This window comes from Corvus cornix, chromosome 1A, assembly GCF_000738735.6.
Source record: "Corvus cornix cornix isolate S_Up_H32 chromosome 1A, ASM73873v5, whole genome shotgun sequence".
Taxonomy (NCBI): Eukaryota; Metazoa; Chordata; class Aves; order Passeriformes; family Corvidae; genus Corvus; species Corvus cornix.
Window position 1 is genome coordinate 34587910 of NC_047057.1, and position 16870 is coordinate 34604779.

Sequence of the window (16870 nt, forward strand, 5' to 3'; positions counted from 1 at the left end):
TGTTAAACACAGCAGCTGTAAGACAGGTATATGGCAGATTGAGCTGTTGTCAGCTCATTTCATGCAGAACATTGGTTTGGTACCAGTGACAGTATCTATCCCCTGATTTAAAACTACTTTTGATACTGGAGTTACACGGGCAAATGTTTTTGCTGCTAAAGCAGAACATTGTGTTACATAAAACACATCTCTGTGTTACTTACACAAAGCCACTGGCATTGCTATACTGTGCCATTCTAGTGGTGAACTTCCACAATTCATAATACTCGTCAAAGTTCATTCACTGGCACAAAACAAGCTATATCCATTGTACCATCTTAGATTAGAGGTATCATTTTCTGTGCTGTTGGCTCCAAATTTGGCCTGTGATGAGCCTCTACCATGTGACAGTGTAAGATTATGTGAGAATGCTGGTTTTTGTTGGGGAAAAAAATTAACAGTTTCAAATAAAAGTTTAAAATTTAATCTGATTGGCTTGGAAGAACACAACATTCATGATTGTATTTAAACCCAATGGGTAATTGTACAGGTCTCTGTAGAGGAAACAAAATGTTCATTAGAAAATTAACCTGAATTTCTTTGGGTTGTGCTCTAAACCTGCAATAATGGAAATAACATTCACTTACTCTAAAGGGCTCAGACATTAATTGTCAAAATAGCAAGCAACAGGATAGCAAAGCCAACTTGGCCACTGGGTTTACTGTACTGTGTCAAAATTTCACTGTTACAACCTGAGTTTTTAACAACATGACTGTGTGTTGTAGCATGGTTTCATTGACCACATGAAGGGTCAGAGATGGAAATGGTGTTGGGCTATGGCTGGTGGGGTTCAGACTTCCTTCTGGGTTAAGAGCAGAGGGGAAAATCATTGTGAACTCTTGATTTTGAAAGTATCTTCCTGCAATTTTCCTCCAGGTTAGGGTTCAACAGTTCCAATTGCTGAAATGTGAGACAAGTGTAAAACATCCTGTCCCCAAAAACATGGGATGTATACTCTAAGGTAAACATAGTGAGGATTCCGTAGTACGTGGATGAATTCGTTGTGGAGGTGTTCAAGCATAGGCCAACTAACCAGGATGCAAGACCATCGAGGTATGCTTTGAAATGGTACTGGAGAATGGGGAAGGTAATATAACAAGTATGAGGTTTGTTTTCTTTTCCTTGAGAGTGCCCTAGGTAAAATATCCTTCGAGTTGCAGACAAGGAAATAATTTGATAATGTTTATTAGGAAAAGTTTCTTTCTCAATTCTGCTTGTTAAGAACCTTGCCTCCAACTTTTTTCTGAGTCTTCTTCATAACTGCTGCAGATTGAAAGGCCCAAAGCCTTAGGTGAGCTGGAGGGAGAGATCGTGGTGGAATCCAGGCTTCAGATTGTTGTCCTTGCTTGTTTCTCTAATACTGGAGAGTCTCCACTGCTTAGCAATGTGGAAGCTGGTGCAGGAGCTTCCTCTCTGCCACCTCAGCAAAGAGAGCTAATTCTTCCCATCTGTCTTGTCCTCTGAGGGTTGGAAACAAGATAAAAATGCCAAAAACTCAAAATCACCCACACCAGGATAAACCTGAACATGGCTGTACGTGGCTGAGTAACTTCACTGAGTGGCCCTTATTATTGACTGTCAGTTTTTTGGGAGGAAAGGCAGGTGGAAGGCATTTCTGAGGTTTGGCAGAGGAGCCTAAACTAGTCAGTTCTGTGAGCCTTCTGTTCTTATGCTAAGTGCAATTGAAGGTAGATTACTGGACTGTAGGAACTTTTTCTTTGAGGAAGATGTGGAGCTCTTATGCACACCTGCTGTGGGTTTTGCATGCCAGGCAATGTGACAGATGAGTTCTCCACATGTTTTTACAGGAAGAGGAAGTCTTCCCTTTGCTGCTGTACCTTTTCTGCACCAACATCACTGAAAACACTACTGAAGTTTCTTCTCTCACAAAGCTGGCATTTTCCTTTATTTTCTATCAATACAGGAGTTACTTATCAGAGAGAGACTTTAGTTTTGGAAATTTGGTCCCTATGGAAGTGAGACATCTTTAGCACCTTCAGGGAAGCAGACACTGAGTAAGGAGGTCAAAGTGTCTTCTTTAACCCTTGTTTGGGCTGGAAAGAGATGCTCAGGTTTGGAGTATTAGTGCTGTTCTCTGCCTTTTCGTTTTCCCCTGGTTCATCATTCAGACAGTTCCATAATACTGCAGCTTGTCCAGGGAAAATGGTAAGCTGCAAAAGAGAGAAGCAGCAGAAAGCAAATCAAACACCCAAATGAGCAGAACAAAGTCTCTAAGTTTGTCCAGTGCAGACTGAGTAAAGGAAGACAAGAGATATGTGTGTAGTTTATGATCACGAAGATGCCTTTTTTACAAATATTCCATGAAGTTCAGGTGCAGGCACCTGAGTGTCTGTACCCTGAAATTCTGGAGTGTAACAAATCATGACACACCAGGCAAGGAAAAACTGGTTTAATCACTTATGGCCAGTACCTGTTTTGTCTTGGGATTTAGCGGAGTCCCCTGGAAGGCCTGCAGTATCACACTCCCAGATATAAAGTAGTCAGCTGAGAAAGGAGTTTTGCCAAGTTAGCATTTTTCTGAAGATAACCTCCTGGTTAGCATAGCATATTTGTTAAAGGAATGTAGTCTGCACGCTCAACACCTCTGACAATGGATTTAGCATATCCTAAAGTACTTAAAGCATGACACTACTTTCTGAATAACAACAGGGATTACTCCAGACACAGCGAGGAATTTATTTATGAGTTGATGCTCATTCATATTCTATAAAGTATATGGGGTTCAAGGAAGTGATCAAAAATTCTTCAGCTTTTTTCTCCACTCTTTTTCTGGTCCTGGAGAGACAGTGTGAAAAACAATTGCAGCCCTGTAGAAACTGGGCTCTTTGCTGCAGATAGAAGATTGCTATTCCTTTCAATTATCTGAACCTGTTTATGCATCTCTTCTGAACAATTTGCAGAAAATTTTTAGCATTTTGCTTCCTATCAGACTGCTGGAAGTCTTGTAAATCTTGTGCCCTTGGTGTAAATGGGAAGTAAAATTAATTTCTTCTCAAACAAGGCTTCCCAGCTTTACAGAAAGGACCCAGTGTAAACAGATGGTTTTAAAAATTATATATTGGTGAAAAGTTTTTTCAAAACTACTTGAATCTACTTAGCACTGGCAGTCATTGAGTAGATTTTTTCTTTTATCCTGCATTGTAGTGGTGAAGATAGGCCTCTAGTGTCCTGTCACACAAGGAAGAGTACATTCAAAATGGTGTAGATGTGATCAAGGAGTGTAAAAGGGCTCTTTCTGCCATCTAGTGGCATCAAAAAACCTCTCCACTTAATTAGTAATCTCATTAATTATGTCTGCATTGTCAGAAAAATTAGGTGTAATAATCCTCAACTGTCCTAAATTTAAGAAGATAGCAGTCACTTCTTTCCCCCCTTTTCCACAAAATAAACAAGCTGTACTTTCTTTTCCTTGGCTTGACACCTCATGAAGAAGTCCCTGTTTATTGCCTGAATGCCTTTTGAATGCACTGCTCTTAAATTCCTCTGTGTTTCCCTGTATGATACACTGGTACTGAAATACTTAAAGGCTTAGAAACCTTTCTTTAATGCTAGAAACACTGGAAAAAGATACTGTCCACACAGGCAGATAAAATGTTACCTGTAGTGGAATGCATCTCTAAAACCCCTCTGAAGCTGGGTGGGGTTCCTCTGTGGAACAGGCAGCATTTGCCTCTGAAGGAGCAGTGAGCTCTATGGAGTTACTGCATTTAGGAATGGTTACTCTTATACTTAAAACTGGTTTCTGAGGCTCGCTGGTGTCCCATTTCCCTTTCAGCCATTTACTTCTTTTGACAGGCGGCTACTCTTGCCACCTTTTACAATCTGCAGCCTGTGCTTCACTTAGCAAATATAGGGCTCTGCTTGGATGTGTTATAGCTCCGCACTGGTGGGAGGAGACAGAAACAGAGACCATTCATGCCAAACAGAATCCTTATTCATGGCTCAAGTTTTAAGGGACTTGGGCTACCACCTCAGAAAGTTAATTGGAGCCTATATGTACTTAAAACTGCAGTTCTCTCTTTCCTGAAAGTGATTTAGCCTGCAATCTTTGCAAGATGTAGGTTCATAGCCCCTACTTTCTCAAAGACCTGTAGTGTAAGGGTAATGAAAATGGTGAATGGTATAGAATGGCCAACAGAACCCTGCAGAAGAAACTGTTGGAAATAATGTCTAAATTGTTTGGTGGGTTCTTTTTTTAGTACATAAAGTACTTTGAATAAAAAGAGTCTGAGAAAGCCAGTGTTTTATTAGCAGCTCTAAAAAGCTGTATTTTGAGCTTCTCTATGTAAGTATAAATTCTCCATAAGATTAAAGCTATCTGCTGGGTGGCTTCTATCTCAGCAGGAGTCCAGGAAAATTTTCCTGGTGTTAATTTCACAGTGGTAACAGTATGATACTTCAGAAAAATAACTTACTTGGTCATACAGGATCCCTACTGTGCCCTCCTAATTCCAAGTTGATCCGTACTGTGCCCTCCTAATTCCAAGTTATGCCTTGCCTGTTCCATTTAGTTTAGTAATTTATCATATTTTAAAACTAGTTTTATAGCTTTTACTCAAAAAGAATTTAGAAATAAAACTTAAACCTCTACATTATAATTCCTACTTTTTAGGTATAATTACAGCAATAGGTAGCTCAGATTTTTAACTGTGAGGGGCTTGGGTACATTACTGAAGAAGTAAAAAAATGCAGCTCTTTATTTAAGGGAAAAAGGAGGAACTTGCCAAAACCACATTACCATCAAATTAAATTAGTAGTCTGTTAAAACAGTCAGGGTTAGTGAGAGAGATGGTGGTATACCATTCTTTGCTGGAGCCAGGTTTGTGCTACCTCCAGCTGCACTTGATCCTTGGAGCAGGTGGCCTTTTCCCCCACTCAGTTTGTCCTTTCCAGGACTGGAAGAAGTTTGAGGAAAGTCTTATGTGACAGTTCTACAAGGTCAGCTACTGTGAGGTTGTATGTAATCCCCTTACAAAGAATAAAAATGTTACCATCTCTTTTGAACTTAAGAAAAAAAAAGGAAAATTAAACCTCACGATTTTGGAATTAAATTTTGAAATGACCTAACTTGGGTAAAGATGCTGAGGAACGTGGTAATTTTGCTGAGAATCTGGAGTTGGAAATGGTTCTTTATTTGTTGTGTATGCCACTATCTGTGTGTCATCTGAGGACAGCTGGCAGTGAAGGGCTCAGCCCTGAGGAGCAGGCTCCCTGTATGTGGCTCTTGCCTTTCACAGCAGTGGCATGTGATAAAGCTTCACCTAAACTGCACACTTGGGCAGAGGCTGGGCTCAACAGTTACAGCATGGTGGCAGATCATGTGCAGCAGCTCCCAAAATAGGTCGGTAGAAGCAGATTTCAGCACTTGTGTTCTTCAGGGTGCTCCCAGCCCTTCACTACAGACAGGAACCTGCCTAACATGGTCCCGTTCAAACCATCCCATCCATTTCCAGTCTCTCCCATGTCATCTTGTTATGCAGATTCTTCTCATTCCACATGTTCCAACAAAGCCACCCTCCATAGCCACCATCTGCCTCTGACTCTGAAATTCAGTGACTGCCTTGAAGACTTCTCCATTTGAAATTATTTTCTTTATTTCAGTTGGCACAAAGCACATGTCCAGTGCCAGTTTTTCCAGTTCTGCCACTTCTTTTCCTAAATGTGCTTCCATCTTGGTAACAACATTCAAGCCTGTGAATATTCAGATAATAAATCCATTAACTATTCTTTTGGTGAACAAATCTTTGTATGAGGTTTAAAAAAGGAATTTATTTCTTTTTCAATGAGCCTGTATCTGTCTTCTCTCTGATTGGCCGTACTTACAGGCAAAACAGGTTGGGAATGGTGTGGGTGTGTTTTAGCCTTCCATACTTCATTGCAAGGCCACAAAAGGAAAGAAGATAGCAAGAAAGACTGGGAAATGCTGCCTGAGATATGAAGCTCAATCTTGTCCTGGGGCAGGCAACTGCATTCTTTAACTTCTTCCATGATTTATCTTAAAACCTCATAGGGTCTGTCTGGGGTGTTTGCTCCTGCACTTCTTACAGGACTTCTATCATGCTCCTCCCATGCTCCATGGGTTGCAAAAGGAAATTGCTGCCTGAGTGTCTTCTTGGCTACATTGTATTAATCTGATTTTTGTGCTGATACTGCTCACTCTCTAGTTATTTCCCTTCCCATCATACTTAACCCCTTAAGGCATTTGCAACAGCTAGTTAATACTTTCTCTGCCTTTATTTTGACAAATTTGTTTAAGGAGGCTCTGGCCTTCTTTAGGACACGGTGTTTGCACCAATTTGCCCTGTTCTTGCATATTTGCCTTTCAGTTATTTTTTCTATAACAGGAGATAATGCACTATTATTAGATATTAAGAAATTTGTCACTATGAGGGTGGCAAGGTACTGGAACGGGCTGCCCAGAGAAGTTCTGGATGCCCCACCCCTGGAAGTGTTTAAGGCCAGGTTCTATAGGACTCTGAGCAGCCTGAGCTCGTGGAAGGTGTCCCTGCCCATGGCAGGGGGGGAGGGAGAGAACTAGATGGTCTTTAAGGTTCCTCCAAACCCAAACCATTTTATTATATATTCTTTTAACAGAAAGGTGCACACTTTTCCAGATGGGGTCTTAACAGGGTTTGTAGGATAGCTTCTGATGGAGTTTTTGATGCTCTTAATACTGTTCTCTTTCTAACAAATTAACAAAAGTTGGTTGCACCTCTGTCTTTAAAAACCAAAGCAGAAATGTTCAAGCACACCCTTCCCAAAGAGAGATCTGTAGAGGAGTAATGAGCATGTGGGAGGAAAAGGTTTCTTTAGAGCAGGAACTGCACCATTCCCCTTCTTGCTCATCTTGTTACTGGAATAAAGAGTTTTCCATAGAAGCCAATTATTAATTAGAAGTTAACCTCAGAAAAATTTTCTTTGAAGACAGAGCTTGACCACTTGTAAAAGAGTGGCCCAGCTACCAGTCTTACCAACTTGCTTTGTTTTACTAAGAAGAGCTGTACCATTATGTAGCTGAGCAGTGCTGTTCACATGAGATCTAGTTCATGCAAGAACAGGGCAGGCAATTTTTGCTTTCTGGGAGTGGGTTAGGCATGATCTTCACTGCCTTCTTGTCAGCCAGGAGTCCCAGCACAGGCATAGGAGCGCCACCGGAGGGGGATGCTCTGGAAAATGTTTTGCAGGCAGGGTCTGGCTGCAGTTCCCCAGAGGAGTCCACCGAGTTCTCCAGTCCATCACAGGGAGGGACAGAGCTGGGCTGACCAGAGGGTGCAGCTGGGGCAGGGAGCAACTCCACAAATCAACAACCCGCTCAGATTCCTCTCCTCCTCAGAGAGTTGGGGTCAGCCTGGAGAAGGCTCCAGGGAGACCTCAGAGCAGACTTCCACTACCTAAGGGGGCCTGTAAGAGAGCTGGAGAGGGACATGTAGTGACAGGCCTAGGGGGAATGGCTTTAAAACTGAAAGAGGATAGATTTAAAACTGATATTGGGAAGAAATTCTTCACTGTGAGAGTGGAGGCTGCCCAAAAAAGCTGTGGATGCCCCATCCCTAGAAGTGTTCAAGGCCAGGCCAGATGAGGCTTTGAGCACCGTGGTCTAGTGGAAGGTGTCCCTGTCCTGGGCGCGGGATCGGAACTGGGCGCCCTTCACGGTCCCTTCCGCGGCCTGCCTTTCCCGCGGCCCAGGCCGGGACCCCTCCCCCGGGCCCGTTCCGCTCCGGCGGGCGGCGGCGGCGCGGCCCCGCCCCGGAAGCCGCGGGGGATGGCGGGCGCGGGGCGGCGGCGGCGGCGGGAGCGGCGGCGGGGCCGGGCGGGGCGGGCGCGGGCGGTGGCGGCGGCGGGCGGCGCCCCCGGGCAATATGTTCAAGAGAATGGCAGAGTTCGGGCCTGACTCCGGCGGCAGGGTGAAGGTGCGGCCTGGGCGGCCGCCGGCGAGGCGCGGGCCGCGGGGGGCGGCGCGGCGCGGCAGCGCCTCTCTGAACGCGCCGCGTCCGCTTGTGTTCCTTTTCTTAAAGGGCGTTACCATCGTGAAGCCGATCGTGTACGGGAACGTCGCGCGGTACTTTGGGAAGAAGCGAGAGGAGGATGGTCACACTCACCAGTGGACGGTGTACGTGAAGCCGTACCGGAACGAGGTACAGCAGAGCCGCTTCACCGAAGGGCTGGTCGGGCTTTGGGACAGGCGGCCCGGGAAACTGGGGAAGCGCCATCCCTGGAAGCGTGCAGAACGCCTGTGGATGTGGCACCTGGGGACATGGCTTAGTGGTGGCCTTGGGTTAAGGGTTGGACTCCGTGATGTTAGAGGTCTTTTCTAGCCGGGACGTGGGGGTTTGAAAAGCCGGGATTCGAGGAAGGGGCAGGAGGGTCTTTGGCTGTAAGCAGAGGAAACACATAGGCTGGTGGGTTTCCTAAAAAGAAAACCATGGGAAAGGCATGCTTTCACTTCTGTATTTTTGGAGTGGTCTTTCCAGGTTAGGGGAAGACTGGGGAGCATTCGTGGGGACAAAATACTAACAGACCTCTGTGCCAGAACTAGTTTTTGGATTTACTGTTTTACTTTCCTTCTGTGTTTAAAGTCAGAAGTAATACTCTTTTAAGTCAGAAGGAATGATAGGCATGTAGGATAGATGAATGAACAGTAGCTTGGTGTGCTGAATAATCAGAAATAGCAATGTTTCTGTTGTAGGACATGTCTGCATATGTGAAAAAAATTCAATTCAAGTTGCATGAAAGCTACGGTAATCCTTTAAGAGGTGGGTTTTGCATTTTGGCATTTGTTCCTAGAACTGGGCTTTTGTTCCGGCTTTATCATGGGTTTAACACTTCTGTGTTTCCTATTGCAGTTGTTACCAAACCACCATATGAAATCACCGAAACAGGCTGGGGTGAATTTGAAATAATCATTAAGATATTTTTCATTGATCCAAATGAAAGACCTGTAAGTACACTGAACTTTTAACAAAACTGAAATAATTAATTATGGTGGCCTACAGCTGTGCTCTAAGAAATTGGTGGTCAAAATAAGTTTCATTGGTCATGGAAGTAATAAAAGTCTGGTTTTGTAGAAAATTAATTTAAGGATTGGTCACGTTTTCCTGTTTCTGTGCTTTGCTCCTGGTATTCATGACTGCTTTTCCTATGCTTCGCTTCTCTGACATTTTCTAATACGTGACCATGTATTACACCTTACCTAGGTTGAGCACACGCTGAGGATTTCTCTTCCATGTAGCTTCCAAGTTCTAGGATATTTGAGTATTTTCTTTTTTTTTTTTCTGTCAGATCAAAATCAGTTAAAAAGCAGCAGAGGTACTATGCTAGCATAAAGTCTCTCCCTAAGAAAACCAGGTTAAGACAACTCTGTAGTTGCATAAAGCACTGGAATTAATTTCTTTCTTCCATTCCTGTGTTTCAGACATATCTTGTAGGCTTATTTATCCAGGTTTAGGTAGGAAACTTGATTACTCTATTATAGAGAAAAAGGATGTTTCTGGAAGCATTGTGTTCCTTCTGCCACATGAACAATCCTTTTATTTATCCATTTTTTGCTAAATGAGAGGGAAACTGAATTTTATGTTTTTCTTGAATACGTGGCAATCTGTAGAAAGGGTTTCCTATGCTTTTGGTCTCAGTAGCATCCTGATTTGTATTAATTCCATTCACAGCTTGACCAAGCTGTCCTAAACTGGTTGGGTGTTTTTTCTTTGCTGCAGTTCTTGGAAGGCTGTTCTGGAGCCTGTCACATTCTTCCTTTCCAGGAAGTACCAAGAGGAGTAAGGTGGTGCTCTGTCCCACCATCACTCCTGGGCCTGTTCGTAGAAGGGGAGAAACGTGGGCAGTGTGTGCTCTTCCCAGGCCCTGGGCCAGGTGGTCAGTGGCTCCTCAGGGCTGGATAGAGGGCTTCCAGTCCTCTCCCCACCCTGCCATGTGCAGTGCAGGGATGGAAGAGTAACTCCATAAAGAGAGATTCCAGTGAAAAGCGATTCACAGCCTCCCTGGTCCTCTCTTTTTCAGGAAGGGAGGATAACATCACAGAAAGCACTTTCTAAGTGATTCATTGGGAAAGTCAATTTTAATTAAATCACCTATTTGGAAATGTTTGAGAGAAGGTGGTATTAGTCGTTTTTACATACCAGTACTGAACCACTTTCCCAGGCATTTTTAAAGTCTCAAGAGGCCTTTGGATAGTTGGCATGTTTTAACAGTTAATATTAAATTTAAGTAATTCTACTGAAGCTATATGACATTTATATTTGCATTCCTAAAACATTTTTAAATCCTATACAGTTGCTTTGTAGAACAAGTACTACTTTTTGATATCTAGAACAAGATTTCTATTTCCCTACAATTGTCAAGCTAATAAAATTCTGTCTTTGCATAGGTAACCTTATATCACTTGCTGAAGCTTTTTCAGTCGGATACCAACGCCATCCTGGGGAAGAAAACTGTAGTTTCTGAATTCTATGATGAAATGGTATGAACATTCTTAATGTAATCCTCACTTTATTTTTAAAGAGTATTAGTGATACCATGTATTTTTCTCCTTCATTAGATATTTCAAGATCCTACTGCAATGATGCAGCAGCTGTTAACAACATCTCGTCAACTAACACTAGGTGCTTATAAACATGAAACAGAGTGTAAGTAGAAAGTCAAAATATTTAATTTTAGAAATAACAATAGCTGGATGTGCTTTTAGTGGGTTTTTTTTCTGGACTGTAGCAGTACAATGGATTTGGATGCTGCTAAAAAGTGATATTTTTGTATTAAATTTAACTTGAACTTTTGCAAAGATATTAATACTTCAATACAATGTAAAGTTTTTTGTGTCCTTTTTATCCAATTTGTCTCCAAATATAAGCAAAAATATTAAGGGAATTAAGGAAATTAAATTAAGATCCATTGGATCATAAGTTGTAGTGTGTTTAGTGATTATTTCTGTTCTGATCTTCTGTACTTCATCTCTTACTTGCTTTCTGAGAGTAGAAGATTTAGTATTTATTGAGCCAAATTCCTGCCCTAATAATTACAAACTTTATTCCATCGTAGTCCACCTCACCTGACCTTATGTTCACCTGACAACAAATGTCAGGTATTTTTTTGGACAGCAAACACCTAGAGCTAAGAGTGGAGAGTGATTATGAGTTTGAAGCTCTTCAAAGTTGGGGTTGCTATTTGCCTTATGTCTGCTTGGCTATGTGGATATGTGAGCTGCTTGTATTTCCTGCCTCAGTTCAGCCAGTCTTGAGGTGGATTTTTGTTATTGTTGCATGTTACAGTTTTTGTTTAGAAAATGTTTAATAATATGATTCATAAAAACATCCAAATGTAAACTTTCTTAGTTTAAAATTTTCGGATATTTCTCCAGAGAGTAGGTAGAAACTTTTAGTGTGTTTTTTTTGATAATATTTGCCTCTGCCACAATTACATAATGTATGGGATATGAGGGGTCTCTGTGGTCTTCATAGATTTGTTGACTTTACCATCTTTATCCCAAAACTTGTGCATGAAAAAAATAATAAAAAAGAGGATACTTGATGTCAGATGTTCGTAAAGCACGGCAGCATCACTAAAACTTTTGAATATGTAGAATTAAACTCCAGTGAGACACAGAAAATGGTTACAGTACGTCGAGGCAGAACCACAGAGTGGTGGAGGCTTGAAGGCACCTGTGGATGCATCTTGTCCACCCCCTGCCCTGTCAGGGCCACCTAGAGCTGATTCCCCAGGACTGTATCCAGATGGCTTTTAAATGTGTCCAAGGATGGAGATTCCACAACCTCTCTGGGCAGCCTGTGCCACCACCTGGTCACTTTCACAGTAAAAGCTTCCTGATGTTCAGAGGGAACCTCCCAGATTTCAGTTTGTGCCTGTGGCCTCATGTGCTGTCACTGGGCACCACATATTCATAGTTCTTTTTCATAGTAATTTCCCATGTATTTGCTGTTACCATGTCAGGCTTTATTTTCCTCACCAATCTTTAAAAAAAACTGTCTAAAATTATTTTATGAATTGTATAACTCCCTCTACAAAACTGATGGGCTGAGGGCTGAAAGAGGCTGCAAAACAAGCTTCTTTTTTTTTTTTTTTTTAAATCCAGATTCTTGTGTGGATACCATTTTGATTACAACCATTGAATCTCTAAGGCTAAAAGTAATAGATTATTTTTTCAGGACACATGCTATCCAAATTACTGTTTCAATTTTTTAAAAAATTGCAACTTTTCATGGTACTTGAAACATTTATTTTTCTTTATCACCACCACAGTTGCAGATCTTGAAGTGAAAACAAGGGAGAAGCTCGAAGCTGCCAAAAAGAAGACTAGTTTTGAAATTGCTGAGCTTAAAGAAAGACTAAAAGCAAGCCGTGAAACCATCAACTGTTTAAAGAATGAAATCAGAAAACTTGAAGAAGATGATCAGTCTAAAGATATGTGACCAGTGCTGACTTGTATGTACTGAAAATGGAAAGACTTCAGTCATGGAATTGTGTGAGTTCTCTTCAGTTCTGTAACTGAGCCTATGAGAATTTCACTGGTAAATGATTGAAGTTTGTGGCAATCAACTCCATAAATGGAAAAAAGAAAGAATGTATCCTTGTTTTATAGTTAAAATCTGTGGGTACTTAACGATTTATTTCAAGTGGAAGTGGTCTTGGAGACCAGACTACTTTTTTTTTTTAAAACTGCATTTGAGTCGTGTATGAAAACTTTGTATTAAGTCTTGTATTAGTTCAATGTGACTTTACAAAATGCTGGTGTTTACTTTTTTTACTGTTTTTTTTTTTCTACTGATTGTTTAGAGATGCATCTTTAAAGCTAAAAATAAAATATGCGTTTTTTTATTTTAGTACTTGTCTCTGTCCAGCAGTGGGCTTCAAGAACAACTGTAAGTAGCATACCCTGATTTCAGGCAGGTTGAAATACAATGGTATGCAAGTTGTTTAAGTCTGGTTGCAGTGACTTTTGGCATGTCTCTCTGTTATCAGCACAGTGAAAACACTTTATGAAAACAGGATTTTAAATAACTTGTTTTTAAAACAGGTAAGAGTTTCTAGCCCCAAAGCTGCTTTAACACATATAAATGCACCAATGCTACAAACTATGTTCAGAAGCAGCAAATTATTCCAGTACTGTTTTGTAGGATTTTGTTTAATATTTGTACTGTACTACAGTCACTTCACCTGCTCCAGCCTGGTGTCCCTCCCACAAGAGATGGTCTTCCATGAACTTCTCAATGTGAGAGCTTCTCATGGGCTACATTTCTTCACTAAATGCTCCAGTGTGGTTCCCCCATGGGGTCATAAGCCCTGCCAGCAAACCTGCACCAGTGTGGGCTCCTTTCCATGGGGCCACAGAAGCCTGTCCAGTGCAGGCTTCCCATGGGATTGCAGTCCTCTTTGGGCATCCCTCTGCTCTGGTGTGGGGTCCTTCACAGGCTACAGGTGGATCTCTGCTCCACTGCCTGGAGCATCTTCTCCTTCCTCACTGACCATGGTGTCTGCAGGGCTGTTCCTCACATATTCTCACTCTTCTCTCTGTTTCCCTGGTGTAAGCAGGTTTTATTTCCCGCCTTTTAAATCAGCAACCTGTTGGGCTCAGCCTTGGCCAGTGGCAGGTCCATCCTGGAGCCATCTGGCATTGGCTCTGTTGCACATGGGGAAAGCTTCTGGCAGCTTCTCACAGAAGCCATCCCTGTAGCTCCCTAACTACCAAAAACTTGCACATAATTCTTAAGTCACTAGCAAGTGCTCCCCCAAAAATCTACATGATTTTATCAATGCTTTGAGAACAAAGCACTCTTTTCTTCATATTTGAAAAAAACTGATGATTGATTGACTTTTATATGGCATGGTAAACTGAATCACTCAGTATGTAGATTTAGGGTTTTCATTAAGAACAGCAATTTGGCATACTTAGTTTATGGTATTATGTATGCACAGAGGCTGAGGAACAGCTTGTACTGTGCTGTTTACACAGATCCTTCCTAGCACTGCAGAATATCGAAATCTGTCAATTTTTGGCTAAGTGCTTTGGTTTCTTTATTCAATAGCCAATTTCCTTTTAAGCAGCAGCTGAAGAAGAATGCTGTTTTCAGAGCTGTGCGTTGAGAGTAAGACTTGCATGGGCCACAGTATATTGTGTATGCTGAAACAAAAATGGGAATGGAAAGCACGATTTGTGGTGTATGCAACATTATTATCTTCATATTTGTCAGTCAAAATAGTAGTAATGATGACCAGCTCAAATGGAATATTAAAGAGGATCTGCAAGAGCTTTGACTAACATGAGTATGTGCTGAAACAGACTTGAACAGACCAAAAAAGAATGGAGATCTACCTTTTGAATCCAACTTTTTTGTGGGAGCCTAAAGTATTTTTTTTGTTTACATCCAATAAACATCCTGTATCCTAGTGTCCTAGGATACAGGAACAACGATCCTGGCTCCACTGTTAGTAGCCCTCAGCATGCTAGACCACTGATGTAATTTCTGTTTGTCATTAGTGGTCTTTTTTCCTCAGTTTTTCTTTCAACTTTTTGTATTTTTTTCCTTCTCCTTTGTGCTCTCTGCAAAGATCCTAGAAGAGTATTAGGCTCCTGAGAGCATATGTGTACACAGAGAATTTACAGTAAGTGTTGATCTTCTAGTGCATATCATTTTCAAAGTTATTAGAAGTGAAATGGAGTGGGGCACCTAAGGACACAGTTGCATTTGACCTCCATTGCCTTGAAGAAAAAGAAAAACCCAAACGCTACACTCTGCTTTATTTTAGCAGCCCTACAAAGATGCGATTGCAGAGAAAATAGTTCTGGTTTGTGCTTGCCAGGATGCAAACTTAAATGCTATTTATATTGCTGAGGCTGACCTTAGACTGTGGCTTCAACCTGAGTTATGATTGGGAAACACAGTTGTATTTAAATGTTCCTTTGCAGAGGCAGAGAAAAAAACCTCACTGTGTTACAGATACAGTTTGATATCACTGAATTGCACAGTAATTTGTTCAATTGCCTACTCTAAAGCTTTAGCAACCACTTGAAGTTGCCTTTTGGTAGGTAAAGATAAACCATGGTTTATCTCAGTTTATGTGCTTACTGTTGTGAGTTTTACCAGTGAGCATCAATATCAAGTATGCAAAACTAGTAGTTAGTGTCATGGCCACTTCCACTATAAAGACTTGGGGGTTTTAAATGTTTGAGCTAGGACAAATGACTACTCATCACAGTAATTTCAGACAATGACCTGTTTACTCAGTACCCAGTATTATGTATCACTAGTCCTTTTCTTACCTAGCTCCATCTCATATAACTTAGTTCTTTCCTTTGGGTTTGGCCCTCTGTAGTTTACAGTCAGACTGTGAAGTTGTATAAGGCTGTTGCCCAGGAGGTTTCTCACCAAAAGTGCCATTATCCGACAGGAGATGTGTAGATATGGTTAAGTGAAAGATTTACTTGAGAATTTTTGTAGTCAGTACTGGAAGCAACATTAAAGCACCCTGTTCATTTTTCTTCTAGACAGATGCTGGTAATAACCTCTTCTGATTATGCATTTCATCCATATAAAATACATCAGTGTGTGTTTGCTTCTTAATGAGAATACAGATTTAAGAGCGTTTCAGGTGGTTTTCAGACATGATGTTTACCAAACACCAGGTGGCAGCTATGTCCAAAATATTCTCCAGTCTCTACAGCAGCTTCATTACTGGGATTTTGGCAGATCTGTGATATCTTTGGTTGACCTCATTTGCTTTGAGACTTGATCATCTCATGAGACAATCTGTATTTGTTTTAGTAGAGGTGACCAAATTATCTCTTGCATGTTACAGAACTGTTCAGCAGCCTTGTCAGCAAATCAAATGTGCTGTGCCAGGAAGCACAAAATAAAGTGTCAATGTTTACAATTTTTGTTCATTTGGCAAGGGAAGCAGCTTTCAAATAAAAATCTCTTTGTTGTTTTTAGGGGTTGTTTTGAGGGGTTGTTTTCAGGGTTTTTTCTTTCTTTTTCAGGCCAAGATTATGTTACAATCTGAGTGCACAAAACTTAATTTAGGCACTCTACTGGACTACATGCTTTGCTTGCACTCAATTGTAGGTCCAAAATGGCAGGATTTTCCACAAGTAAAAACAATTACTTTTTAAAACTTAATGTTGATAAAGTTAATAAACTTCTTTGACTACTTACTGTGTAATGAATACTACAAATGAACTTTGCTTTCCAAGTGTGTTGAAACTTCTAATTTTCCTGTATACAGCAGGGAAGAACACTTTTACTTAAGTAAGGGGAAGAGAAGAGAATTAGGATGGTAGAAAAGAATAGCAACAATGAGCAATTCCTGTTATATGTATTAGTGGGGATTTATGTAACATTCATTTATGGTACATTTATGCTATTTCCATTTTAAAATGTTCTAAGCTAGCACATGAAGTTGTTTAAGTTTCTAGTGAAACAGGCTTGCCTATGCAAATAGCTAGTACACATCCAAAATTAAAGTTTATGTTTTGATTTTCATAGGAAAAACCTCTTGAATGTCAATGAAAAGGCCACAAAAAGAACTCCATTAACATTGCAATATACAGTATATCCTACTCTGCCCCTAATAACGACTGTATTTTTAAGGCGTTCATGTGTTAAATGAGAAGCTGGCCGTTCTTATTCCCATACTCATGGGGAATTCTGTACTTTAGGACAGAAACAGATTTCATCTGATGTACTACTGGCTTCTGCTTTGCAAATACTTTCACCTGAAGTGACCAACAGCTTTGTTTTCTTCAATATCTCAATTCTGCAGTGTCTGGCAAATCTCACCTTTTTTTTCG

At 41.1% G+C, this 16870-nt stretch overlaps 1 protein-coding gene across 1 annotated transcript; it reads left to right on the forward strand.

Annotated features, from left to right (window-relative positions):
* The first annotated feature begins 7872 nt into the window (after positions 1 to 7872).
* On the forward strand, positions 7873 to 16234 carry YEATS4 (YEATS domain containing 4). The gene is made up of 7 exons (XM_039571413.1): positions 7873 to 7970; positions 8076 to 8195; positions 8747 to 8813; positions 8904 to 8998; positions 10439 to 10531; positions 10610 to 10697; positions 12325 to 16234. The coding sequence occupies exons 1-7, from the start codon at positions 7920 to 7922 to the stop codon at positions 12492 to 12494; spliced, it is 684 nt and encodes a 227-aa protein (XP_039427347.1). The 5' UTR covers positions 7873 to 7919; the 3' UTR covers positions 12495 to 16234.
* The last annotated feature ends 636 nt before the right edge of the window (positions 16235 to 16870 follow it).